Source organism: Pterocles gutturalis, unplaced genomic scaffold, assembly GCF_000699245.1.
Source record: "Pterocles gutturalis isolate BGI_N339 unplaced genomic scaffold, ASM69924v1 scaffold19012, whole genome shotgun sequence".
Classification (NCBI taxonomy): domain Eukaryota; kingdom Metazoa; phylum Chordata; class Aves; order Pterocliformes; family Pteroclidae; genus Pterocles; species Pterocles gutturalis.
In genome coordinates this window covers 15525-42879 of record NW_010110619.1, presented here as the reverse complement: position 1 = coordinate 42879, position 27355 = coordinate 15525, and the positions used below count along the sequence as shown (strand labels likewise).

The following is a 27355-nucleotide window of genomic DNA, read 5'->3' as shown; positions in this document are numbered from 1 at the left end:
TTGTGCTTGGGATTGCCCCGACCCATATGGTAGGACTTTGCACTTGGCCTTGTTGAACCTCATGAGGTTTCTCTGGGTCCACCTCTCAAGCCTGTCAGGGTCCCTCTGGATGGCATCTCTCCCCTCCCGTGTGTTGACTGCACCACACAGCTTGGTGTCACTGACAAACTTGCTGAGGGTGCACTCCATCCTACTATCCATCAGGTATTGCCAAAGTACAACAAAGGATTGCATACCAGTTCTCCTAATGCTCGGGGTGAATCAGCCACAACGAAGCAAAAAATGGACTAAAAGCCTGCATTGAAGACATTATCCAAGCATTTATGATCTGCTCTGTCAAACCCCCTCTGTAACTGAAAAACTAAGGAGGAATACAGGAGAGTAAATTCTAGGAAAAAAAATATTCATACTGACAAGCACACCCTAGTATATTAGCACTGAGAAGAATAAGCTATACTTACAATACAAAGCAGCTCACACTTGTAAGAACAGACAATTAATTAATTTGCATGTGTGTGGTATATAAGTGGTAAATAAGCCTTTATCTTTTGATGTTCACCGTCTTCCAGTGTCCTGTTCTTTGAAGCCCCTGTCTCTTATCAGAATTGCCAGCATTTTCAGCCTTAGATGGTTCCCGTCGATACTTAAGAACCTTGACAAAAACCCCTTTATGGGAAATGAAACATTAGCAGCTTTTAGGAAATTTTTGACAAATGCTTTTGGCATTTTGGTTAATGTGCTTCAGCTTCCCTTGCTTCTGATCTGCAAGGCCAGGCTCCAAGGCTGAATTCTTGGAGCGAAGTGTCCTCTGGCATTCAATGCTTTTTCCAGCTGCCTTTGTCCTCTGTCCATCCTTCCAGGAAGAGTGGATGTTGTGGCTTATTTTCTCTCATGTTGTTTTAGGCTTAGACCAAAAAGGGGTCCTGAGGCTTTCATAATAGGGTCACCATTGGTTCTTGGAAAAGGACTTGAAACAGTTAGCATGTTGGCTATGTGCTACCTGCAAAACTGTCCACCTGCACTGACAGAATAATCTCACCTCAAATAGTGGCTTATCCAGTGTTAGTAGCAACCCTTACAGTTCATTTCTGTGTGAGATGGAGAAAAAATATTCTCTGTAGCTGGTACGTGCTACAGAAGTAAGTTTTGCAAGTGTTGGATGAGACAGGAACTGCAATATATGAAGGCTGTAATACAGTGTTTTAAGCTTCGTTCTGTTTTTGAGTTGTTGTAGCTTCTCATCTGCTTACTGGTAAAAGACATCTCCAAAATAATCTACTGGCCACTGATGTTCACTTCCAGCCCTTGTTTTAAGGCACAGGCACCCAGGCAAATTGAGGTGGCTTATAAATACATCAGTGGCACCTCAATAAATATCTGGGTGCACGCCATGTTTTTAGGCCAGGGCAAATATGAGATTAGTTGATTTACTTCAGCCTGGAAGCAAAGTTGTGAAAGACAGTGAAAATCCCTTCTAAGATGCTTTTTTTTTTTTTTTTTTGCTTTCTTGTGGGCTAATGATGCTCATATATTGAATCAAGCAGCTCAGCTGATCCACAAGAAGTCATTAAGCCATTGTAGTTTGATTTGCCTGTCTAAACTCTAAACTGTAGTAAAAATGTGATGTCATATTTTGTTAATTTCTTTTTCCATTTCTTCAGGTTTTCTTTGGTGTTTTAGTAGGAGCTTTAAATCTTGGCCAGGCATCTCCCTGTCTGGAAGCCTTTGCCACTGGCCGTGGGGCTGCAGCATACATTTTTGAGACAATAGATAAAGTAAGTATTGAATTTCTAAGCTGTGTCATTTTGTAGTGGAAAAATAATTAAATAAGCCTCAAGTGGTAGTAGCTTTATCTACTGTGTAAATGAGGAAAAATGAGGGCAATTAAAGAAAAATGGACTGTGCAATAGAAAGGTCTATCGGCATGCACACCAGCTCAGAGAGGGCATTGAACAGATTTCTTAAGTGGCCTGTGTATGAATAATGAAGTCTTACCTCAGCTACTGCTGTTCCTTACTCCCATTTCTCCTTACATACAATTACAGATCAGTGCTAGCCCATGGAAGGTGTACAGGCAAGCAGGAATAGTCACCTTGCAGCCAAATTTGCAGCAAGCATCTAGCTCCCAGCCTCGAGATGGCATCAAAAGATGTGTCTCTATTTGCATTAGTGGCAAAGGTGGCCCCTGTCACCTATCCCAGAGCTACTCTGAGTTAAAATGAGACCAAATGAGCATAGATATTGGCCATGCAGCAGTCATAAATGTTAATCACAATGTTATCTAGACACAGAGATATTTGAAATAAAGTTGTATAAGAAAGTCTGAGAGCCACTGGCATTTCTTGATGAGGATTCTTTTCTGTATCTGTATAAATTTAGTGGCTGGTAAAATACTTCTGATTTCCTAGCAGTATGTAGTATCTCTGGTCATGGACAAGCTTTATTGTGCTAAAAGCTGTGTAAACACATTAAAATGCTACTCATCTTTTACAGAGCACGTAAGGGTATACGAAGGAGGCTAGAGGGCCTGTAGTAATGCCAATAGAGTTTTTAGTAACCCTTCAATGTTCTATAATAACAATTACACATATGCTTTATAAATGCATTTTATAAGCTAAAGATTTTGCTCTAAAATAAACTCAAAAAGAGGTGAATAAGGGAAGTGCTTTTTAGAGAAAAAATTAAAAAGCACAGAAGAATTGAAACAGTAAGAAATAATCACAAAACTCAAGATAAGGATGAGTCAGATAACCTTAGGGTAAAAAAGCAAACTAAAGTGAGATTTCATCTGTCTAGAGAAAGGCTGACAAAATTAGATCCATCTGCTTGCTCTATTTGTAGATTTGTGATTAGACAGTAAAAGCACAGCTCTGTCCTGATACAGATTTTTTTTCCTGGCACTAAACTTATAGCCATGCTTAGGCTTTGCAGGATTTGCAGGATAAGTGAAACTTTTCTTCATAGCTTAGTATCCAAATTTAAGTAAGATATATTCCTAAAGAGGAACCAATCTTTTAGCTGTTCTTAACATCTTAGAACATACACATTTCTCATATTAAAATTCCCTTCAGTCTGTTAGGCTACATAAAAAATCATGCATGTTTTATTATCAAATATTGGTGTTGCTATAGATCTAATTAATTCTCTGTATTCCATGGTTAATATTTTCAGTAAAGTTCTTCAAAAATCTATCATTACAAAATTTGATTTCTTTGGGATTCCTCAGATTTCCCTTAGGTCTCTGCTCATGTCTAGCTGTCCACAATACCCATGGCCTGTCCATAAGTATGTGAGACTCAAAGCACTTGGTGAGAAAACTTCAAATCAGTATTCCAGCTCTTAGGACTAGGTGTGCAAGGACGGATGTCTTAAATGCAAAGTGGTGAAGCGTGCAGATTTTCAGCAATTAACTGGTTTTTCAGTGCTGCAGAACACTTATGTGAGTGAAGTAGTGCCGTGTTATTCCTGAGGAGCTGCCTAAATTAACTTAGTCAAAATTCCTCACGCAGCCAGTTGAGTGGTTGACTGTTGCCATTGCATTGCCAAGTCTTAAATGAGGAGAGGGTGCATTCACCTTGCCTGTACTAACCACCAGTGACAACTCCCCCATCACTTTGTCCTTCAGTTTCATGTCCCTTGCCTGCTAGCCCTGGGGCAGAGCCTGCTGCTGCCATAGTGCAGCCAAGTGCTGTTCAAACAGAAGTGCTATGGCTTTGTAAGGTATTGGGAATATTTATCTACTGCAGCAGTGTTGGCTGTTTAAAAGCAAATAACTAACACAATAAATTCTATTCTAGAAACCCACCATTGACTGCATGTCAGAAGATGGCTACAAGCTGGATAAAGTACGAGGTGAAATTGAATTTCATAATGTAACATTCCATTATCCCTCCAGACCAGATGTAAAGGTAATTATTTATCATCCATCCTGTGAACACAATTACTGTAAACAATCAAAATATCCCTGTTCCACCAGCAATTTCTAGATTTTCAGTAGAGTTTGTTTTCCAGAAGCCCAGACCCTCTGTTTGAAAGTAGATTAAATGGTTCTTTATATTAAAGGGTTCTTCTACGTACCTTTCTGCTTATTTTACCATTCTGACATATCCATTGCCATACATATTCCTTGCTGCTGAATGTACACTTGTAGTAATTTCAGACAAATTCACCTGCACACAGCTTCTCTTACAATCAGTTATCCACTTGTATCAACATGTGCTAGAATAGGACACAAAGTAATAAGCTGAGTGGTGCAATGAGAATTTTATAAAGCTTTTCTGTTACCCTAGGCATGTACCATGTGACCTATTAAAATGCCAGGAACGGGTACAGGAGCATTGGCTGTATACCCCATTGTTTCTCTACTGCTGTGTTTGAATTGAAAAATTCTCCTTGGAAAAGCAAATTATCGTACAAGCAAATTAGTATTATTGCTTCTAAAGACAGAAGCATATGAAGTACCAGATTTTTCTATATATTTCTCTGTTACATTTTTAATATTTATGCTTTAACAGGCATTCATAATACATGTACAGGGTTCTTTAAAGGGGATGTATTGTCAAGTTCTCCAATGGTATTAACTTGACCAGTTCTTAATGGTGAACAACAGGAATAAACAAAGATCAAAATCTGCCTGCCTATCATGGAAAACAGTGCTCTGCATCTATAAACTCTTCAAAACAATGTAAAAATATTTGGCTTTTGTTTTCCTCTTTCTTCATAATATTCTTCTGAATTTTGTAACGTTGCTTTGAATCTCCATTTCAAGATACAGAATATACCCACTTGGTTGTATGACTGTGAGAGAATTAGAATGGATAGATTCTTCTTTTTTTTTTTCCCTCTCCCAGATTTTGGATAACCTTAATATGGTTATTAAAGCAGGGGAGACAACAGCTTTTGTTGGAGCTAGTGGAGCTGGAAAAAGTACAACAATACAGCTCATCCAGCGTTTCTATGACCCCACTGATGGCATGGTGAGTGTACCAGTCTAGAATGTGTTTCTCTAGCCTTAGGGACTTGAAAGAACGACATGTTTAGTATATGCAACTGCCCTTTATTAATGTATTGGTTAAGAATATGAATTACATCTATTAGCCATCTCATTCCATTTATGTGTTCCTAGTTGGCACAAATCATATCCATGATGATCTGTATTTAAATGTATAAAAGACAAAGAAACAATTTATTGTAAACATACAATCGTTATTTTGATTATTATTTTACACCTGGTTTTATTTCTGAGAAATAAAACTCCTAGGCCCAAGAACTAGCATATAGTACTGCCATGGCATTGTGTTCTTTTATGTAAGAAAGCTGTTTTTACACTGGCCATGGAAACACTGTATCACAGGCTGTTCATTTCCATTCTGTCATTCTTTGTCTCTGAATTGGAGAGGATAATGTCCCTGACTACTTTTCTTTTTCTTTTGTCCATGGTTTAATTGGCTTTTGCAGATTACCCTGGATGGCCATGACATTCGTTCCCTTAATATCCAGTGGCTACGCTCACAGATTGGTATTGTTGAACAAGAGCCAGTGCTGTTTGCTACCACGATTGCAGAGAATATCCGTTATGGTCGGGATGAGGCTACCATGGAAGACATAATCAAAGCGGCCAAACAGGCCAATGCTTACAATTTCATCATGGACTTGCCACAGGTATGCTGTGCCTTCTAAAACATTTGTCAGAATTTGATGGAAAAAGTGAATACTTTTGTCCCTCTCTCCATGCAGCCATTTGTGCTCAGGTGGAAGGGCAGAAGATTAATATAGATAGTGGGCAGCAATCTTTCCTTTGACTAGAGTTAATTAGGTTTTACTATGTGTATGTCACCAACTAAAAAAAAAAAAACCAAAAAAAAAACCCCAAAACCCACAAAATTAGAAGAATTAGTTCCTCAGGAATCATATGCACAACATTCAATATCATGGTAATAATCATAGCATGATTTTAAAATATGTATTTTTCATGCTATGGAGATCTGCTTCTGCTTAGACCAAAAGCAATTTAGAGCCCAGACTCTCACTAGCCAGCATGTGTTTTTGAGCAGTCTGTACTGATCCTCACAACCCCATCTCCTTGTACGAGCTCTGTAAGCTAGATGGAGGTTCGCTCTTCCCTGGTTCCTTCCCTTGTGATGACAGGGCTTTGATATCCTCCCTACAAAGCCCATACTTGACAGTACTGGGATGTTTGCTTTTCTAGAACGCTGTTTTGCCACGTAGCGTCTCAAAGGGACCTACAAAGCCCATACTTGACAGTACTGGGCTGTTTGCTTTTCTAGAATGCTGTTTTGCCACGTGGTGTCTCAAAGGGGCATGTTAGAACAGTGAACCTGATTGTCAGGATTCAAGTACCATCAGCTAATGTCAGTACATACTTTTTATCCTCCATCCATGCATTTCCAGGCTTCCAGGAAACTATTCATAGAAAGTGTGTGTAAGGCTCCTGTTTATTTAATGGAAATGGAGGAATAAAGAAGATTTGGCTCTAGGTGAATATAATTATCCTAGCTCTTTTGATGCTAGGCTTTATGTGTTTCTTTAATTCTCTACCTGAACCTGGTACCACCAAAGTATGATGTCCATGAATCACAGAGAGTGTTCATGAGTTACAGGCCATCAGCAAAGTCCATCTCTCTGGAAAGTTTGCTGGTGAGTCATCTCACAGAGAGAGGGCAGGTGTTTCCTCTCCATTTCAGCTTTTGCTGATGTAGTCATTTAGAGCCAAACCAGAACATTTCACCTTTTTATTGGTACATACTTTTGGCTTGGGACTGGAACCCCAATTCAGGCAAAATGATGTTGTTCATTATGAAGGAAGTTATTTCATCAGCCCTCCTTTGAATCTGGTGCACTAACAATGTTTTTGTCTTTCAAAGTTGATAATTTTTTAAGTCTACTCCCAGGATAAATCTGAGAGGCATTTTACCAATGTCTTCACCAGAAGCTTAACAGACCCTGTTTAATTTTCATTTTTTTCCTTCACACAGCAATTTGACACTCATGTTGGAGAGGGTGGAAGCCAGATGAGTGGAGGTCAAAAACAGAGGATAGCTATTGCTCGAGCTCTTGTGCGAAACCCAAAAATCCTGCTACTTGATATGGCTACATCAGCACTTGATAATGAAAGCGAAGCTATTGTCCAAGAAGCACTTCACCAGGTTTGCTCTAGCATACCATAAATCAGACTTAAAAGTGCAGACATTATTTTTAATGCACTCTGCAGAGGGTTCTGCTGAATTTCAACAAAGCAGTGAGAAGCTTTTCTTAACAGCTGTTTCATATGCACAAGTAGAATCTTAGTATTATTAACAGAAATTAATTTTTTCCTAACATTGAGACAGAAATCTATAGCTCCCTTTGCTCAGAAACAAATGCTCATCTATGGGCTATGGATGGAGTTGAAGTAAAAGTCAGCCGGAACCACTAGAAAGACTTCTGTTGATCTGACCAAACTAGATTACATAGTGCTAGTTCCAAGCATTTCTGTTTGCTGTCCTGGGAATGAGGCTGTTATTGTTCCCTGTCAGGCTCGCCTTGGCCGCACAGCAATCTCGATAGCTCACCGCCTGTCAGCCATCAAAGCGGCTGATGTCATCGTTGGGTTTGAGCATGGAAGGGCTGTGGAGAGAGGAACTCACATGGAACTCTTGAAGAGGAAAGGTGTTTATTTCATGTTGGTGACCTTGCAAAGCAAAGGGGACACAGCACTTAACAGAGAAGCAACAGAAAGTAAGCTTTTTTTTCTTTTAGAAAATTACATAAAATTCCACACAATGCAGACTTTTTTTTTTTTTTAAATGAGTGCTAGTTGCTTCTTCTTTTTTTTTTTTTTTTTTTTTTTTTTTTTTTTCTTCCACCTCTATGGCTGAACTTTAGGATTCATGGAAGTAATTCATAGATAGCCCTGGCCAAAATGTTTTTACTACATATGCACTGAATGACCATCGTAATATAGATCTGCTCCAAAACATTAATCCTGACCTGCAATATCTGTCATTTTATAGCTCCATTTAGTGCTGACATTCCAGCCCTGCTGCATTTGAAATGCAATCAAATTACAGAGTATGCTGAAATCACCCTATTTGTTTTACTAGAGCCAGATTTGAATCAAAGCTTCTGGAAATGGAGGTCTAATAGAATGATTTGTTGTATTTTTGTGAAGCATCATACCTTGGATATGATTATCTTAAAAGAAGAGAGCAATTACTGTGCTAAAATAGGGAAACAGCCTTTAGCAGTCACATCCCAAGTGAGATGGTCCTTCACCATGTCAAATACAAATATAAAATTTGTGGTTTGTGTAGGTTAAGTAGCAAGGTTGTATTACATTCCTTGTCTTCTACAAAGTATTCCAGTTATGGCTTGGAGACACTGGACTTTTTTGCAGAGCCACAGTGGACTTAGTTTGTATTCAATTTTAGCACAACCTGAAGAGCTCTATATACTATATTTTACAGCAGCAGAAAATAATGTGGTTGAGCCAAATCTTGAGAAAGTCCAATCATTCAGCAGAGGAAGCTATCAGGCCAGTTTGCGGTGAGTCTTAAAAATCATTGTAAATCTCAATATGTTTCCAGATCTCTATTCCCACTATTCCAAAATCCCAAAAGTGCTAATGAATCACTTCTCTGTATGTTGTGTAAAAAAAGGGTAAAAGGGCTGCAAGCATTTTACTAAGACAGAGTTCACTTGGAAAGAAATAGCTTGGGTAATATGTTACTGATTGAAGGCCCATGGATAAATAGTAAGACTCTTCATTACACTCCCCTTTCTATCCATAGTACCTTCTCTCCAATTCTGGTCTACTGTGTCAATGTTCCATTTTTAATATTGCTACCATACAGGCATATATTTATATTACTTAATGCACTTTCAGTTCAGTCACTTGAAAAATGGCATACTGTGCAATTACTTGAGAAATCAATGCACTGTACAAGGACTTTTTATTATGGCTTCTACTTGATTAAAGTTAAAGCATTTTACAAGCCAGACTGTCTTTAGCTAGACACTTATTATTTCTTTCAGGCAAGCCCGTGTCAGACATATGCAAGTGAATACTTCCCTCCTACGTTACAGGGTTATGTTTTGTCAGGGATAGAGGTGGATTGTTTCAGCATACTGTTTTGCTGGACTGAATTACTTGATAGTGATAATGGTGAATTGACTTAGTGTCTTAACGGCTTGTGAAAATACAGTAGGATATACCACTGTATCTCTGTTGTGGGATATTTTCTTCTCAAGAAGTTGAGAGAACAGAGAAAAAGAAAGAAAAAGTCTGTGGGATTCCTGTGATTTGCTTCAGTGAATCCTGATTTAGTTGATATGAAAACTGTACCTGCTTTGCAAGCAAGTATTGTGTTACTGAGCTGTGAAGAGCAGGCCATTTCCGTCCTCTTTACAGAGCTTCACTTCGGCAGCGCTCTAGATCTCAACTCTCTAATGTGGTCCCTGGCCCTCCATTATCCATTGCAAGAGATCATACAGAGTCTATGTATCCTATGCCTTCTTATGGAGAAGATGATGGACAAGCAAAAAAGGTCAGGTCCAATAGTTTGTTATTAAATTTTTAACTGAACAGGTTATATTACTTGGTAATGACAACCTGTACTTATGTGCCTCTGTTATATGTGTTGTTTGCAGATACATCATCTTGTTGATCCCTTTCTCTACTTAAACAAAACCACAGCTTCAGTTCTTACCCTCTGTGTAAATCTTAGGCTGCATTTTCATGGCCGTTATGCTTATTGGTCTGTATAAAATTTCTAGCAGAGCATTTACCTGTTGGTAAATGGATATATGTTGTAGATTGTTGAAAAAGACATATTCAAAACAGCTGAATTAACTGAAGAAAAGCAAAATGCTCATTCTGTGAAATGTAGTAGCCACTCTGATACAAATGACACTGCTTATTGTTCAATGAAGAGTAAATTCACTTTTGTCTCAAAATCAGAGACTTGAGTAAAGAGAGGCCCTCACTGCAGCCCAGCCCAGAGTCCTTACACTGACAGTGTCTTTGTTCTATCGACTAGCATAGAAAATAAAGACAGCATGCCCTAGAATTATGCAGAATATGTAGGAATATACACTGTGGGTTTCCAAAATGCTTATGAAGCTCCCTGCAGAATTTGTATCGCTACAGTTGTTCAGTGCAGAGAGCAGCAGTTAGAAGTCACTGTTTTTGCTATTGCTATGCCTATTCTGTGGATGAATAGAGGGCTTTAGTGCTATTACTCTGTCACTAGCTCAGAAGGAAGAGAAAATACATTTATCCTTGCACATTTCCAGCAGATAGGTCTTCAGAGTGTCTGTTTTGTCTGGGCATTTCCACCCATATGAACTGAGAGGGATGAGCAGGGCTCAGCACACTGAGTATTACAAAAATTCTGCACAAATCAAACTGCAGGGTAAGTTATAATTTGATGCTGAATATTCTGCTCTTACTGGGAATAATTATGGAATTCAGCACATAGTCTGAGGATGTTTCACAGAAGGGAGGCACAATTAGCATGTATAAAGCTTGAATCCAGCTCTCTTGAGATCTGCTTTGTTTTAATTACATAGCATATCTGTTAATTTGATGTAGAGTCTGATCAATGTGTTCACCCACAATACTTTAAAATAATATTTAAAAAGGTTCTGTGAGTGACACAAAAAGCTGCTTGTGAGGAAGAAGTTAAAGTTTTGTCAGTGAGTATTGAATCACACCTCATCTGGGAACAGCCTGAGTTTCAGTGGCAGAAAATCTTAAACTGGTCATAATTAACCTCTTAAGCTGGAATCGATAGAGCTGTACAAGGCATGAATCTCTCTCTTCTTCTCCAGGAACAGTAAAGGTTGTAATTGTGTAACCCTCTTGTGATTCCCTAACCCTACAAAAGAGCTCCAGACAGCAGCCAAGACCGATCACTGCCCCTTCCCCTGCAAAGCCAGAGCAGCTGGTTGGACTCTGGACTGCCATTTAACAGATCATGCTAACTTATTTTATCTCACTGTCAAAGGGAGAACACCACTGAGGGAATGCATCTGCTTTATAAATCCAACCTATTCTTTCAGGAATCTGTTGAGGAGGAAGATCTCAAGCCTGTACCATTTACCAGAATTTTGAAATACAACGCCTCTGAATGGCCGTACATGGTGATTGGATCTCTGGCAGCAGCTGTGAATGGAGCAGTCAGTCCACTCTATGCTTTGTTATTCAGTCAAATTCTTGGGGTATGTTATGGTAACATTTAAAGTGTATTTTCGCTCTGAAGCAGAGGGGAGTGAATGTATGATGAAGAACTTGACATATTTTGGGCAAATCTTTAGATCTTGTCAAGTAAATGGGGTTAGTTTCTTGCCTATAAACAGTTATTCAGTAGAGATATTTATATCCCTGTCATCGCACTATCATCTGAGCTCTTTGAAGGGGTAGGCTCATTAGCATTTGTTATGTGTTCTTCATTATCTCTCTTGTTCACTTTCCAGGAACTCTTGGGAGTGGGTTTCTATACTTGCATACAGTTTATTTGAGATGAGACAAGATGTACCTCAAATGCAGGTACAGTGGAGAGAGAGACATGCAGAGGTCCTTTCCTGCAGAATTTTATCCTACTGACTTGGCCAAGGCTTTGAGAAAGCTTTGGATCAGATACAAAAAATACTTCACTTTTTTGTTCATATATTTCAGGCAGCTCTTTGCTGCCTGCTCCCGGCAGAAGGGGAGAAGTAGATAATTGTAACAGGATTCATAGCTGCCAGCAAAAAGTAGACTTGCATCAACAAGTTTGGAAGACAAGCAGGAAACAGGAATATGCTTTAAACCTTGGCATTCACTAAAGGATGTATTACCATCAAAAACCACAGCCTTGCTTGAAACTTTTCAAGATTTCAACCATGACTGGTTTTTTTTTTTTCCTTCAAAAAATTGCCATAATAGAAAGAGGACATTTCCCATTTTGTAAAACAGCTTTTTGGGTCAACATTTGCCAAATTAGTGGGAAACCGGAGGGCTGCCTGAAGAAAATCAGTGTTGCTCTAAATAATGCCTAGGAAAGTATCCTAAATTTTCAAGAATTAGGAGGAGGAAGAAATCCCCTCTATTGATGCTGTTTCTTTTTGGATAAAGTAGTGACACATTCACTGGGAAGAAAATGGGAATGCCACTATTGTTTTGTGGTTAGGGTACCCACCTGAGATAGGGTAAAACTTGTGTTGTGACTCCCACTTGCTTGTTTAGGTCACAGTAGGTACATATGCATGCAAAGAATATATGACCTAAAGGGCACCCACTCTTCTAGAAACTGGAGGTCTTTCAGGCGGGAAAGAGGGAATGAATGAATTCCCTGGCATCTGAGCTATTGATGAGAAAAGGGTTGAGAAAATGCTCCTAGTAGCAGTGCCAGCAATCTACCAAAGATTGACTTTTTGCTGTTTGGTTTTTTGGAGGGTTGTTTTGGCTTAGACATTTCTCTTTGAAAGTTACTCAGGACTTTGAATCACATTTACTTGCAGCTTGATGTTTGCTAGCTAGGATCCAGGGAGGGGCAGAGCAAAACGTGTTCCAGTCCCAGTTGATCCGCTTAGTGGTGCCTGGCCAATGTTCTTGGCCTTTTAGCCATTGATGTGCCACCTCCAAACACTTCTAGACCTCACACCAAGGACTGTGGCTTTCACTAGACAGCAAGTGAGACACTGCTATGTGCATTCTGCAATGAATCTAACCTTTGATTCCTCTTGAGAGAAGTTTTCTTCTGGGACACTGGGAGGTCTGGGGCTGACATCATCCTGCAAGATGCTAAATGCCTTCATTGCTAAAGATGAATTCCTTCTCTTGAAGGTCTCAGTCCAACAAAGGAGAGAGGCTGCAAGAAAAAAACAAGCCATAATGGACATGAGCAAAGTCCAACACCTGTGTTTCATTATTCATAAATTTAAAACATTTCTGCCTGGTGCAGATGTAATATGCATCTGCTTTTCAAGCTGCCTGAATATCTGCAATGATGTTGTGAGAGACATGTGGGATTGTACTCTGGGACCAATATGCTGTGGAAGTAAGGGGAAAAATCCCCACAGCTATGAAAGGAAAGGATAAATTTAGCAAAGTCTGCCTTGAAGGTTCTCAGAAATTAATCCCAAAAGATGAATGAAGAACTGGATCATATTGGATATGTCTTCTATCAGTTCAGATCAGAAGTGTATCTTTGAACAAATTTCTCAGTAGTTTCTTCTTACCATCCTTTGGTTCCCACTGTGGAACTGTCTCAGAATATGGGAAATTGATCCTTTCCAGTGAAACTCCATTGGAAGATGTGCTCTAACTGCTATTGGGCATGTAGCCCATGGCCCAGATAAAAGATAGTCCACACTAAAACTGTTGAAACTTGTATAATCTGAGCATGGACACCTCAGCAACAACTCTTTCCTTTTACAGATCTGATGCTAGTGTCCATGCTATATGTCACTGTAATCAGTGTTATTTTTTAAAATCAAGAACATAGATCAAAGCACAGCTGAGCATGTTACGATAGCTGCAGAATGGGATAGTTCAATTTCACAGGACAGATTCACAGCGGGGAAAAAACCCTCTCTTTGCAATACAGAGATCTCTCCCCAGCAAAGGCTATTGACATTTCCTTCTGTAGGACTACAAAGTGCTACTTCTCTCAGTTTAGGGAGAGTGTAAGCACATACATCAACCCATTGCTTTTCCTGAGCTGGGATGCTTCCTTGACTTTAGGGCTTGCAACAGGAATCCCAGGATGACCAATAACTGGCTTCACCAGAAACCCTCAAGGTGTCTTGCAGACATTGCAGTTCTTTCAGCCTTTCTCTAGGAGCAATGGAGAGCCTGGCACAGGACCTGGGAAGGCTCTTCACAATGTATTTCTTGCATAAGAGAAAGCAGGGGAGCCACTTTGAATGTGGGTGATATGGACAGAATATTAAAGCAAAGGCTCACAGCACTGTCCCTTCTCATGAGCACCTTTCATGAGCATGGATAGAGATCCGGCCTCCCTGAAATCAGGAACTGTGTTGCCTTTGACTTCTTTGAAATGAAGACTCCTCAATCTTGCCTACCATCTAGCCATAGAGAAGCAATGGACAGAAGTTTATTTATCATACTGTGTTTCACACGCTGTTTCTCACACTGCTTATTAGTTTTACTCATTAGAATTCCTATAAATTTCAACAGAGATTTTGCTGATGTTTTTCCATATGAAAAAGTACCACAGCACTGTAATTAACATGACATACATGTTAACAAATGTTCACGATGACAAGTAGCTAGTTATTCCTCTGGTTATGTTTTAAGCTAGCTATGCATGTGGCATAACCACTGCTATGAAGTGCATTTTCCCATTCATGTCTAAATATTGCATACCATGATGATCCAGAAAATACCATCACAGCAATTCTAAAATCCAGAATCCTCATAGGACACAGTTTCTGCATGCTCTGAGTTCACCTTGTATCTCATTCAGTCCAAGGATTTAACTAGAATATATTCTACAGAAAAAAAAACCCAAACAAAAACCAGCCGTATCTTTTCTAGATACATAAGTTAAAAAGATAAATGAAATCTGCTCACAGCCTCTTCAATTCTGGAACAAGTGTGAATTACTAAATATATGGTGGATTTCATTAAGGGGATAGGAACAGCAGCAACCATTATATGTTTCATTCTTATTATGACAGATTAAAACATACCCAGTGATTTTTTTTAAAACAAAGATTAATCTTAGAAAACCTTGCTACTGATAAGACAGCATGGCATTGGAACAGTTCTTAGCTTGAAACACTAAGTGTCTTTTTGGTATTATCATTTTGGATTTTACAGGATTCATTTTGTTGCCAAGGTGCTGATGTACAAAGTTAAAATATGTGAAGTGGAATTCCCACTAGAGAACAAGTATTTCTTTTTCTCATATTCATGCTCTAATTCCTCCCTGTTACTTTGCTGCATGGCTTACTTTGAACCGTAAAATACTTGGGTTGACCTTTCAAGACTAGTATTTAAGTTTATTATTGTGGAATTTTTGTATTTTGCAGCTATAATGAAAATTCCTTCTTCTCTTTCTACTGTTAAACACTTACCTAGAAGAATTTAAGCTGGTTTTGATACAAGGAAAAGTTGAATACACAAGTTATTTTTTTAATTACACCTCACAGATAATGGGTTGAGAGATTAGTCAATTAATAGTAATTTTTACCTGTGAAATCAAATTATAATTAATTTAAGGTTAGTGGAGAAGTAAAAACATGAGCTGTGGCTTATACCTGCAAGTAGCAGAAGTAGTTTAACAACTTCAGGTAGGCTAACCAACCTACATATCAGCTGCTCTGACTGAAAGGTATTGCTAAAGGACAGCTACTTAGATTTGGGCCACTACTTCAGCAGCAGCCAGGAATGTTGGCAGGTGTTGAAAAAGACCAGGTATTAAAAACAAGAGATAAAAGGAAAATATGATGGAGACCAGAGCAGAATGGGGTGGAGGGGATCTACTTTAAGCACAAATGCTTTTTTCTCAAGTACCCAGCAGTAAGCGAATAGCTTGTATCTACACTCCTTAAGTAAAAGACAACAGGTTCCTCCTGAAGCCTACTTACAGCAACTATAGCATCCATTAGTGTTGTGCAAGGTGTAGTGCTAGGGTATAATTATTTACGCAGACTTCATTTTGTATGGCCCAATGAAGTTGCAATTGTCATAGATTAGAGAGGAGGCACGGGAGCTGCTGCGCTGCTGCTTTGTTGCTATGCTGTTTATTTCACTGCTATTCTCTGCTGATCACACTGGATCTTGTTTAGAGTAGGGGGCTGATTGATTAATTATAACTAGGGATGGGCAACAAGTAATAGCAGTATGTGCAGACACCGAGTATAACCAACTTGTTTAACAGGAGTAAAAAGCATTCTGTCGTATTCAGTCTGACCTTAGGAAAAGTAAGGAACTGGGCCTTTGCAAGGGGTGAGAGAGAGCTCTGTGTTCTGGCTGTGGTTCTAGGGTGGACTTCTGCATTTGGCAACAGGGAGTCAAGAATAAACTTCACACACAGAAAAACTGACACTTCTAATACGATACCACCCATTTTTTTCAAAGACCTTCTCCATTCTTGATGAAGAAGAACAAAGAATCCAGATCAATGGTGTCTGCCTGCTCTTTGTCTTAGTTGGAATCCTTTCATTTTTCACACAGTTTCTACAGGTAATAGCAGTCCAACATGGGTAAATTTTGTTTCTGATCCCTTAACTCTGTGGTATGTCTTTCTGTACAATATTTGTATTTATTCTTATGTACCCCAGGGATACACTTTTGCCAAGTCTGGTGAGCTGCTTACAAGACGGTTAAGGAAAATTGGTTTCCAGGCTATGCTAGGGCAGGACATTGGTTGGTTTGATGACCGGAAGAACAGCCCTGGTGCTTTGACTACAAGACTTGCAACAGATGCCTCACAGGTCCAAGGGGTAAGACCTCGTAGCTTAAGAATCCTTTTACTATAAGCACTGATGGAAGGCCTTTTTTGCACATTGTCACAGAAATCAGATGATAGCATGCAACCAGTGAGGTCAGTGTAGGACAGTCCCTGGTCAGTCAGTTAAGCTATTTCTATTTATTATAGACTGTCAATGTGGAACTATTATCACTGTATTTAACTAAAAGCACAAATAGGATTGCAATTCACTGGCCATTATTCATGCCTGTACTACCAGACCAAGAACACAAAAATCAAAAATCAATAAAAGACCAACCATCAATGGATTTGGAAGAAGCACTCAGTGCAAAAGTTTTAACTTCTTTTTTCTGGAGAGCATTAGCTTTTTGCCACAATGCTTAATCTTTATTTCAAAAACATGTCAGACTACTATTTTAGTGACATTTATCACTAATCGTGTTTTCAAGTTTTCAGCATGGTGCTGTGCTTGTTGTGACAGTTTTGACTTATACTGACAGTCCACTTGAGCTCCAGCCAGGGACTCATGCTCATGCAGGCAGTTTCAGTGTGACTTATTATTTGGGAAAGTGAACCACTAAATCCATGCATTGTGTTCCTTAGTGAATAAGGGTTAAATCGTGTTACCTGTCATTTAAATCAATGCTTAGGTAGATGTCAGTCAGATGCTATTTTACTTGGCTCCAATGCAACCAATTTTCTAGAAACGAAGAAGGAAACATACAGATTTCTTTGTTACAAAAATTGTCCTGTGTCAGCTTGACTGAAGGTGGTAGATTACTTTTTAAAAACTGTTAATGGAGGTTTTAAGAATTTTAAAAGACACATGAGAGAAGAGGTTCCTACAAACCCTGTCAGCAGCCGTCAGAGAAGCCAGCTGTAAAACTCTTACAGGCACTTACAGGGCATATTTTAATTGAAATAAACAAACTTGTAAAACACTGAACCATTTAACAGTCTCCTAAGGACCATCTTTATTCCAAGCACATGTAGATCAGTGGGGTACAGCCATTCAACTCACAGCTCTGCGGGGAAAAAACAGCCACTTGAGCAGCAGTGTCCTCCGCCTTTCCCTGCCCGACACAGAGCTTAGCCAACTGCTGCTATTGCAGAGTGAGCTGAAGGTGAGAAGATGCACACAAGTGTCTGGGATCTGACAATGTCTGCGTCTGCACCAGGACTAAGAAGTGGACTCTTGGAGTGAGGGGGGGCTGTTAGAACTGCAGGATCCAGGTAAGAGCAGCCCTAGAGCTGCTCCTTTTGGTAGCCTCTGCAGAGCTGGGAGGTGTACCTGCCGCTGTGGCCAGGCTCGAGGCACCTTGTGCTGTTGCTGCCGGTCAGAGAAGGAGGAGATGATGAGCATGTTGTGCTGCAAGTTCACATCCTGCAAATGAATTCAACTGAAAATGGTCAAGGATATCCAACATACACTTTTTCTAATACATAGCAGCCTAGTGTTCCTATCTAGGCCTGATGTTTACTGCTATGAAAGAAAATGAATTTTGAGTAAATAAATCAAGTTTATTACAAAGAATAGTGTTCTTGAAGTACATAAAGGGAAGATGAATGCATTCAATAAAGGTTATGTCAAAGGTGTATTTAAGGTTTTTCCTTAATAAAGAGACAGGCAGAAATGTAACTTTAAATCATCCTTTCTCAGTAAAGTTTCTTACTGATTTTAGCACAGCTGAGACCCTGTTGTTAAGTTGCAAAAGGGTTCTGTTTATTATTTACATCTAGATGGATAAATGCAGGGGCTAAACAGAGTATTCAGACAAGTGATTCCCCAGGGAACCAACAGAACTAATTTCAACAGTTACATTTTCTTTCTCAAAATTATTAGAAACAATTTTCTGAGTTCTGAATGGAAAGTTTGATGGGTGAAAGGAATATCGGCCATTTGCACTCCTTCTCTTGATAAAAGTAATTGGAAACAGTATATCCAAACTGGCTAAATTCCAGTGGACTCAGCAGCCATTGGTACCTTATAGTATGTTAATATAATTTAGTTTTCTAAAGTTTTATGGGAAAATTTATTTAGAGATTATTAAAGTTGCTAGAGGAGTACAAGTGAATAATCTGCTTCTTTCCTTTGAAGGCAACTGGAGCGCAGATTGGAATGATTGTCAATTCCTTTACCAACATTGGGGTGGCCATGGTCATTGCTTTCTACTTCAGCTGGAAACTGAGTTTAGTTATACTGTGTTTCCTGCCGTTTTTGGCCTTATCTGGAGCTGTGCAGGCTAAAATGCTGACGGGATTTGCCTCTCAGGACAAGAAAGCACTGGAAGCTACTGGACGGGTAAGATTATTTAAAAACCTAATTTATATTATTTATATTTGCATTCACGGGTGGTTGAAAAATCAGGCATTTGGGAACATCAGTAATTCAAATGTAATGAAATTGGCAACGTTTGCAAATAAGTTGTAATATTTCAGCTTGTCAAACTATTGAAACACTGTTGGGAATTCCCTAAATGTGAATGACTTTTCAAAAGTTACTGGACCTAACTGGTAGACACAGATCTCTCAGCAGCCTGTTTCATCTTTGTCAGGTTTTATTTAAATTCCCATTTGTTGATGGTCTGTGATTATGCTGTCCTCAGAAAGCAGCGATACACAGATGAGAATTCAGCACCGAACCACAGATCAGTACGTGGATTTTAGAGAGCAGAATTGTTCCTTCAGTGGGCCCTACTAGCTTGCCAGCTTCTCTATCAATGTGTGCTGCTAGATCACAGGCATAACTTCATTTTTAAATAAAGTAGATTTTTAAATCTACCCAGTTCAACTATGCAGAAATTAAACTGCATCAGAAATGCTGGGATTTAGAAGATGGGCAACATGAGGAAGATTACGGCAGTTTACCCTGCTCAGAGTAATGCCTGAGCCTTCTCCCCAGCTTTAGGCTGCCATATTTCTGGCATCAGAAGAAGTAAGCTTTGCAGGCCCTCTCAAGGCCTCAGGTTTTCCTTCTGCAGAGCTACTTTAGCCCATCCTAAAATGACTTTTGCAGTGTTCCCACTTCTCCCAGTTCTCCTCCTTCCTACAGTAAAGGCCTGCCACCAAACGTCTTACCCATCCCACTTTCCACCTTGCCTATCTGAACCTTCCCTCTACCCATCTGAGCTCTCAGCCAACTGTCTTCAGGTTCCTCTTCACCTTCATCTGTGCAGCACACACATGGACTGCAGCCCTTTGCCCTGTTCAGCTCCGCATCTACCGGCCGTTTCTTTCCCATTGCCTGCTGCAGCTAGCTCCGCATGCCACCCCACCTTTTTGACTTCTGAAGAAGCAAATCTTTGGCTCCCAATTCCCATTTTTGGGTGTGATTTAAAGCAGCATGTCATGAATGGGGGCACAGAACTAAAAAAAAAATAATTTTGACTACCTATACATGCAGACTTCTGGATTTTTTTTTTTTTTTTTTGTAAATGCACAACGGGTATTATGTGAATTAATATCCCTTGACTTTGGTATTGCTAATCAAATTAATACATTTACGGGCCACTGGGGAGTGCTGATAGGAACCATCTTCAATTCCGGAACCCAAGGAGAATTAAGACCTGACCAACTGCCCACATTCAGAATGGTTTATTTACAAAAAGTGATAAATCAAAATTCTGTCTTGGAACTGACAAGGAGAGAAACTTCCCTAATGACTCAAGGCATCAGCTTTTATTCAACAGAATGACCCAGAGGCTGGGATGAAAAGGGCACTCAATGCTTCAGCAGTTTTGGTGATGACTGATTATGTCTGGTTTTATTTTCTAATTTATTTGTCAGCACTACATCCAAATGCTAAACACTCAGTTCTTCCACAGTGATTGCTCATTGGCCATGTTAAACACGGGAAAGCACAGTCTGAACAATCCAGTTCAGAGTACCCACTTATCCAATCCTTCACATTGTATGATAACGCAAGAGATTTGACTCTTAATTTTGGCCAGGGAAAAAACCCTGAAAGTAGATGGAATATTTTTTAATGATTTATATTCAGATATCTTCCTACATGCTGAGAACACTCACAAGCCATATACCAGATTATTGGTTCTCAAAAGAAAGTGTCACACTAGGAAGCCACTATCAAAGTCCAGGCAAACTACAGCATTTTGAACCAGTTTCTTAATAAAATTACTTGAGATAAGTGGGATGAAATTAGGCTTGAACAAACTGTCAATTTAGTTCCATAGATGAAACTGTAGTGCTATTTTTCGGGGACAGAAACCCAAATTCTAACTGGCAACAAAGCACAATATAAAGCCGACAATTAATTAAAACTCCAGAGAGGTTTCCATGGGGATTATCTCAGTTCCCGTGTTCCATTTTTTCTATGTACACAGGCAAGCATTGGCTTACTCTTTGTCTATGTACAAAGTAAAAATCATGAAAATATTGTCACTAATGTTAGAGGAATCAAGGTGTCACCCTCCATTTATTTGTTCCATATCATCAGGCTTTTTGCACATAAACAGGAGAAAGACGGAGGATGAGCAGGTGACGAAACGTAATAAATTCAAGTGGTTTTAGTTTATGAAACAGAGGTTGGTGATAGCATCCCTTCTAACTCTCTTCCTGATTATTGGTATAAGTAAAACAAATAAAAAAATTGAAATAAACATCTTTGATTAACAAATGCATGCAATAATTTTTTTTTTCTCCTCCAGATTTCCAGTGAAGCCCTCTCTAATATCAGGACTGTAGCTGGGATAATGTTTATCAATAATTTTGAAAAGCACCTGGAAATGCCCTATAGAGCTGCAATCAAAAAAGCCCATGTTTATGGACTCTGCTATGGCTTTGCCCAGAGCATAGTGTTCATTGCCAACGCTGTCTCTTACAGATATGGAGGGTTTCTAGTTGACACTGAAGGACTCCATTACAGCTTTGTATTCAGGTGAGACCCTGCCTGGAGCCAGAAACAGGCTCCTCTCCAGAAATGCTGGTCTCGCTGTAGCATTCAGGTTCCCGACGGATTCCCAGGAATGACCGTTTCCCTATTACCCACAGGGTGATCTCTGCTATTGTCACCAGTGGAACTGCTTTGGGAAGAGCTTCTTCCTATACCCCAAACTATGCGAAAGCCAAAACGTCTGCTGCACGTTTTTTTCAACTGGTTGATCGGCTTCCTAAAATCAGTGTTTACAGTGAAAAAGGGGAAAAATGGGTAAGACCGGAGATGAGTAATTTGTGATGTCATTCAGCTCACTGTAAGCACTGAAGCTGCACTAACCATCTATAAGTCGATGAGGATCACTGCTTTACAGGAACGTTATGGTGATTGTACAATTGTTACTTGTCTTTGCTCTTTTGGAAACTGTAAGCTCTGTAGTAGACAGCAAGAGTAATATAAAGCTCCTGTAAATTGGAATAGGACCAATTTGGATGACTCACAGACTAGGATGTTTTTTCTTTCTTATCTACAGTTCGCACATAAACCTGACTAGCGCTAGCTTATAATGCAGGCTTTTTTTTACATTCACATGAATATGTTGGGGGTGCTCATGAGGAGGCAAATCATCTCTGAGTCAGCCAAAATGAAAATGCTCAATTTTTGGTGAATTGAAATGTCAGACACAGAAAATTCAAATAGGTTATTTTTCATTTAACTTTTTCTTTTTTTTAAGAATTAAATGAAAACGTGAAATTATAGTTATGCACTGAATATATTATTTTGCTTCAAACCATGAAAATAATGTATCTTGATTCCCTCTACAGTTTTGTAAAAGAGTTTTTTAAGAGTTCTGCGAAAATTGACCTCAATTCATATATTGTTTTAATGTTGTGAAGTTCAATTGATTTTTTCTTTTTTACCAAATCCAGCTTTTTGCACAAATATATTTGGACTGTCACCAAATTGATACTTACACAGTGTCTATATTAAACTAAAAAACTTACCCATTTGCAAGGCAATCCTGTTTCAAGTTGAGGTCTCTGACTAGTGCAGTACGGAGAAGTATGAGCAGAGCAATAGTGTTCTGATTAATGGCTTCATCCCTAGGTCACCTACTCCAGTATGGTTTTTATCCCTTTTTCTGGGCTCATTTCACAAGCGCTAATGTAATATTTTAAATAAGAGACACAAGAATGGAATCTGAGGAAGAGTTACTTTGTACTTCACAACTCAGTTCTGAGCTTGAGCTCATGATAGCATCTTTCTCATTTTTTTTCACCAGGATGATTTCAAGGGAAGCATTGAATTTCTTAACTGTAAATTCACCTACCCTTCTCGGCCTGATATTCAGGTCCTGAAAGGACTCTCTATAGCTGTTGAGCCTGGACAGACTTTGGCATTTGTTGGAAGCAGCGGCTGTGGTAAGAGCACCAGTGTCCAGCTTCTGGAGCGTTTCTATGACCCTGAGCAAGGAAGTGTGGTAAGCAAAGGAGATGTGTTTTGCGTGCTGTTGTTTTCAGCAATGCTACAAGGACTCTTCCGAATGTGTCCCACTGTGCAGCCTAGCAGTGGTGGCACGTACATACACGGCTTGGGGCTTCAGCTTCTTCTTGAACAGATGTGGATGTTCCGACAATTCCTGAGCATCATCTCAGATGTATTCAGGCAAGATCAGAATACTTCAAGCCTCAGGTGACCCTCGTGCAATATGTAGGCCACAGGCATTCACCTTGGTAGCTCCAGTGTGAAACACATCATCTGTGGTGCACGTTGTGGGAGCACTAGCAAAAATCAAGCCTGAATGGGGCAACATCCCTAAATATATAGCTTCAACATGCAGCTTCTTTGCAGGTTAAATTTGTCTAGATTTAACTTTGAGTTATTCAATTACTGATAGCTTAAAAACTTTTTATATCTTTTCCTCATGTATATACCTAACCATCTAGTTTGATTTCTCTTTCTTTGGAAAAAATAAGTGTGGTGATCCCTATGCCAGGAAGGCAACAAAGCATGTGCCTAACCTTAAGCAATTAAATAGTTCACTTGGATTTAAGATTAAGCAAATGTTCTAGTGTTTGGCTGGATCACAGACATACCTAGAAAATACACATTATGCACAGAGGAGTCAAATATAAGCAGATTCTTTAAATCACTTTAAATCAGTTGTGTTTGCATTTTAGTAATATGGCTAGATCATTTAGTCTTGCTGTAAACTATTTGGGTTTTGCAGGCTGTTGTTTTGGAATGATGTTTCAAGTTTTCTCCTCTTTCCTGGTAGTTAATAGACGGACACGATACCAAGAAAATAAATGTCCAGTTTCTTAGATCAAAAATTGGAATAGTGTCCCAGGAGCCTGTGCTATTTGACTGCAGCATTGCTGATAACATTAAGTATGGCAGTAAGACCAAAGAGGTGACGATGGAAAAAGTCATAGAAGTGGCTCAGAAGGCTCAGCTGCATGATTTTGTCATGTCACTGCCTGATGTAAGTACCTGCGAGGCCTTGGCTGTGGAACTACAGTGAGGCTGCTCGGTGTTTGCAGCAGGAGTTGATCCAAACCCAGTTATTGCTGTTACACATGTATACCTTTTATTTGCTTTTACAGCTGTAACAGCAGGAGCAAAGAGGCTGTCACACCCATTTGTTATGTTTCTGAGAGTTTGGGCATTAGTTGCTACTGGGTTTTACACCATAGGCAAATATTTATAAAACTGAAACCAGCAGTTACAACTCTGAATTAGGAGAAAACAGGAAGATTTTTCAAAGCCATGGATAGGAAAGAAGCATCAGCACAGTTCAGCAAAGCATTACACTGAGTCAGGAAATACAAATCTTGTTCACAGCTGTGGGAGATTTGCCTTGTGACGAGGGCAGGATACTTACACAAAAGCATTTGAAGCTGGCAGCTTACGTGCACTTAGGTAGCATTTAAATGCACTGACATAAATACATACAAATCAGAAGAACATAAAAAGTATGGATACAATTTAGGCACCCAAACAAAACGCTTGTCCAGAAAGCCATTATATCACTTTTAGCCTCTTCTCCCAAATCTAGGGTAGGGGGATTTCTTTTGCCTCAGACAAATCAGACAGCATCTTGCTATCAAATTTTTCTTCCAGGCCGGTCACCATACTGCCTGGGCCACTGGGCCACGTGCACTGCAAAGCACAGCTCAGAAACGGCTCCCCAAACATACATCACTCATACAGTACTGCTGCATTGCAGGAGTTTTTTTAAGGAGGCAGCAATGCAGCTCTTGCATCTTTCCTTCTGCCCTCCCTTCAGGTTGTATAGCAGTGTGTTTGCTTACACCTGAATAAAATCTTCCTTTTGTATATTTTTCAGAAATACGAAACTAATGTTGGAGCTCAAGGATCACAGCTGTCTCGTGGGCAAAAACAACGCATTGCTATAGCGAGGGCCATCATACGAGATCCTAAAATTTTATTACTGGATGAAGCTACATCTGCCTTAGACACAGAAAGTGAAAAGGTAAATGCGCACTGATTAGCAATAAGGGAAGCACAATGGCCCACAATGTACAACGCCTTTGTCTGTTCTACAGAGACATCCCGACATATTCCACTACATGGCTGCAACGTTATTCCACATGGTTAATTCAACACTTATACATTAAGATTGAAAAACCACAGTTCTACAAACAGCATCCGGCTACTGGGGCTCTTAGGCTGCCGATGAGAGGCAGCGCTTTTTCAGAAATGTGCACACCAATTGCCTGGGTTTCAAAGCATTCCGTGGGAAAGTTTCATAAATATAGCTTCTGCACATTAAAAAAAAAAAAAGGCAAATGTATTCAAGCATATGAATGATGAGCCTGAATATCCAATAAAAACAGCAGTGAGGAGCCTAAGAACTTGCACAATGATTTGCATAGCTTGGTTCCACTCAGAGATTAGAAAAATGGTGGAAATTCAAAAAGATATCCACACCGAGCAGACCTCTAGCATGTCAGCTGAATAAAGGTCTTCCGTACAGCTTAATTCCTACTGCTGTCTATGTCTACCTGTCCCTGCTAAGCATACCACTAATGTAACCTTTGATTTAGCCTCACAGTCACTTTTGCAAGTGATGGTTAATTAATCTGAAGCAATCAGATTTCTCCAGCTCTGATCCCCAATTTGGTGTGCGTATTTTCACTCTGACACTTTGTCTGTTGCCTTTAGACTGTGCAGGCAGCGCTGGATAAGGCCCGAGAAGGGCGTACCTGCATCGTCATTGCCCACCGCTTGTCCACAATCCAGAACGCCAACATCATCGCTGTGATGTCACAGGGACTCATCATTGAAAGGGGTACTCATGATGAACTGATGGCCATGGAAGGAGCTTATTATAAGCTTGTTACCACTGGAGCCCCAATTAGCTGAACTGCTCTGATTCTAAATTGGATAGATTTTTTTTTTTCTGTAAGCAAATACTCTGCGGTAGGTATATGTTACGTTGGTAGCCACTGTGCTCCAAAGTGATCTGCATTATTGTGAGTTCTGTGGTACCCTAAATGTCGCTTTCTGCATCAAGCACACTCATCAAGCATGTGCAGGACTAAGCATAGGCTGAAGCATTCAAGAAGCCATTCAGCCTATTGCCAAGGGACAGCGAGCCTGAAAACAGCGGGTCTTTGCTGGTGAGCTGGGGAATTGCCAGCACCTGCAGTCAGACTGCACAGTCCTGTCCCTCCTCAACTAGCCATCAAGGAAGACTCTGTTCTGGTGTTGTGGAAACTGCCACATCTCTAGGTAAGCTGTATGAATAAAAAACAATCCCAAGAATGATGCTGTACATCTGACAGGATCAAACCCCTCCTCATGTTCGGTCTGCAGAGGATTACAACAGATGGCCTCACTGTGGGTACAGAGCCCTCACCCTCCTGCCCCTTCACCCCATACCTGTCAGCTGTGCTGTCAGGGGAGGCTGGGCTTCCACCGCGTGCAGCCCCAGCACTAACTCATTGTGCCCTGAGCCTGACATCACAGTGCCCCGTCCATAGAACCATTAAGTAAGGAGAAGGCAGCTCCACAAAAGGAAAGCAATCAAGAAGAGGAACAGAAGCTGGTGAGGATCATTTCCCCTACACTCACCACTTGGATCGAAGCTGTCAAACAGATTCTGAATATGAATAAATGCTTTAGTTAAATCAGTGTAAAATCCGACACTTAATTATCACAGTTATTTAAATCACTTCTATTGAGATGGTGATGGATAATATGTTCTCTTTTTTTCAGAAGACAAGACAATGATGAGTATTTTTACAGAAACCATAAATATATTCAGTAAAGGTGGGAAAAATTAGCCATAATTAGCTGTTTGTTTCTATTAAGCACAGCTGATAAATAGAGCAACAATTCATTCAGAAATGACAAAAGTCAGGAAGTATATTCTTCTGGCAGAAGCGTGTATCTGTAACAGTTTATTATAAAGTATACTGCATGTTTCTCTGAAATATGTTATTGCTTATTGTCTGCAGGACAACAGGACTCCTTCATTTAGTGACTGGGATCTTGGAGACAAAGCAGATAAGACAGAAAAGCTAACTTAAAGTTTCAAAATTTAAATCTTGATTTGGAAGAATAGAGTATTAACTGGAAAAGTCATTCTCCATGTCCTAAAATCTGCAGCTGGGGGTGAGGGGTTCACCCACTTTATTACAGATCACACTATAAGGGTGTTTCTTATAAAACTGCACAACAGTACCAACTGATGAAACTTGAATAGAGCTGGAAGGGTGAAAACGTTATTAGGATACATCCCTTAATTCCAGGCAACAAAAAAGAATTTCAACTTTTGTACAACTCCATTAATAGAATTACTTTAACAGACTCTACTGAAATCACACAGCTGACACTGAAATGCTATTTTCCCAATGAAATGCTATATTTTAATCCTTAACTGAAAATGAAAAAGGAAGTTGCATTATTGGCCTTCTGTTTTAATCTTTTTAGCCTTTTTATGTTTCAGAGCAATAATTAGTTTGGATTAGTTTCAGGACTGAACCTATTG

The 27355-nt window shown here is 39.6% G+C and overlaps 1 protein-coding gene across 1 annotated transcript; it reads left to right on the top strand.

Moving 5' to 3' along the window:
* Positions 1–1661: 1661 nt before the first annotated feature.
* On the top strand, positions 1662–25725 carry LOC104457576 (bile salt export pump-like; the record flags this gene model as incomplete). Its single annotated transcript, XM_010073468.1, has 18 exons — positions 1662–1775; positions 3798–3908; positions 4851–4976; positions 5458–5661; positions 6996–7166; positions 7536–7737; positions 8466–8544; positions 9410–9545; positions 11062–11220; positions 16091–16195; positions 16294–16455; positions 18541–18744; positions 21110–21339; positions 21453–21609; positions 22619–22816; positions 23615–23821; positions 24686–24832; positions 25525–25725. Coding segments are annotated over 18 exons (2913 nt in total), but the record flags the coding sequence as incomplete, so codon positions are not given.
* Between the last annotated feature and the right edge of the window lie 1630 nt (positions 25726–27355).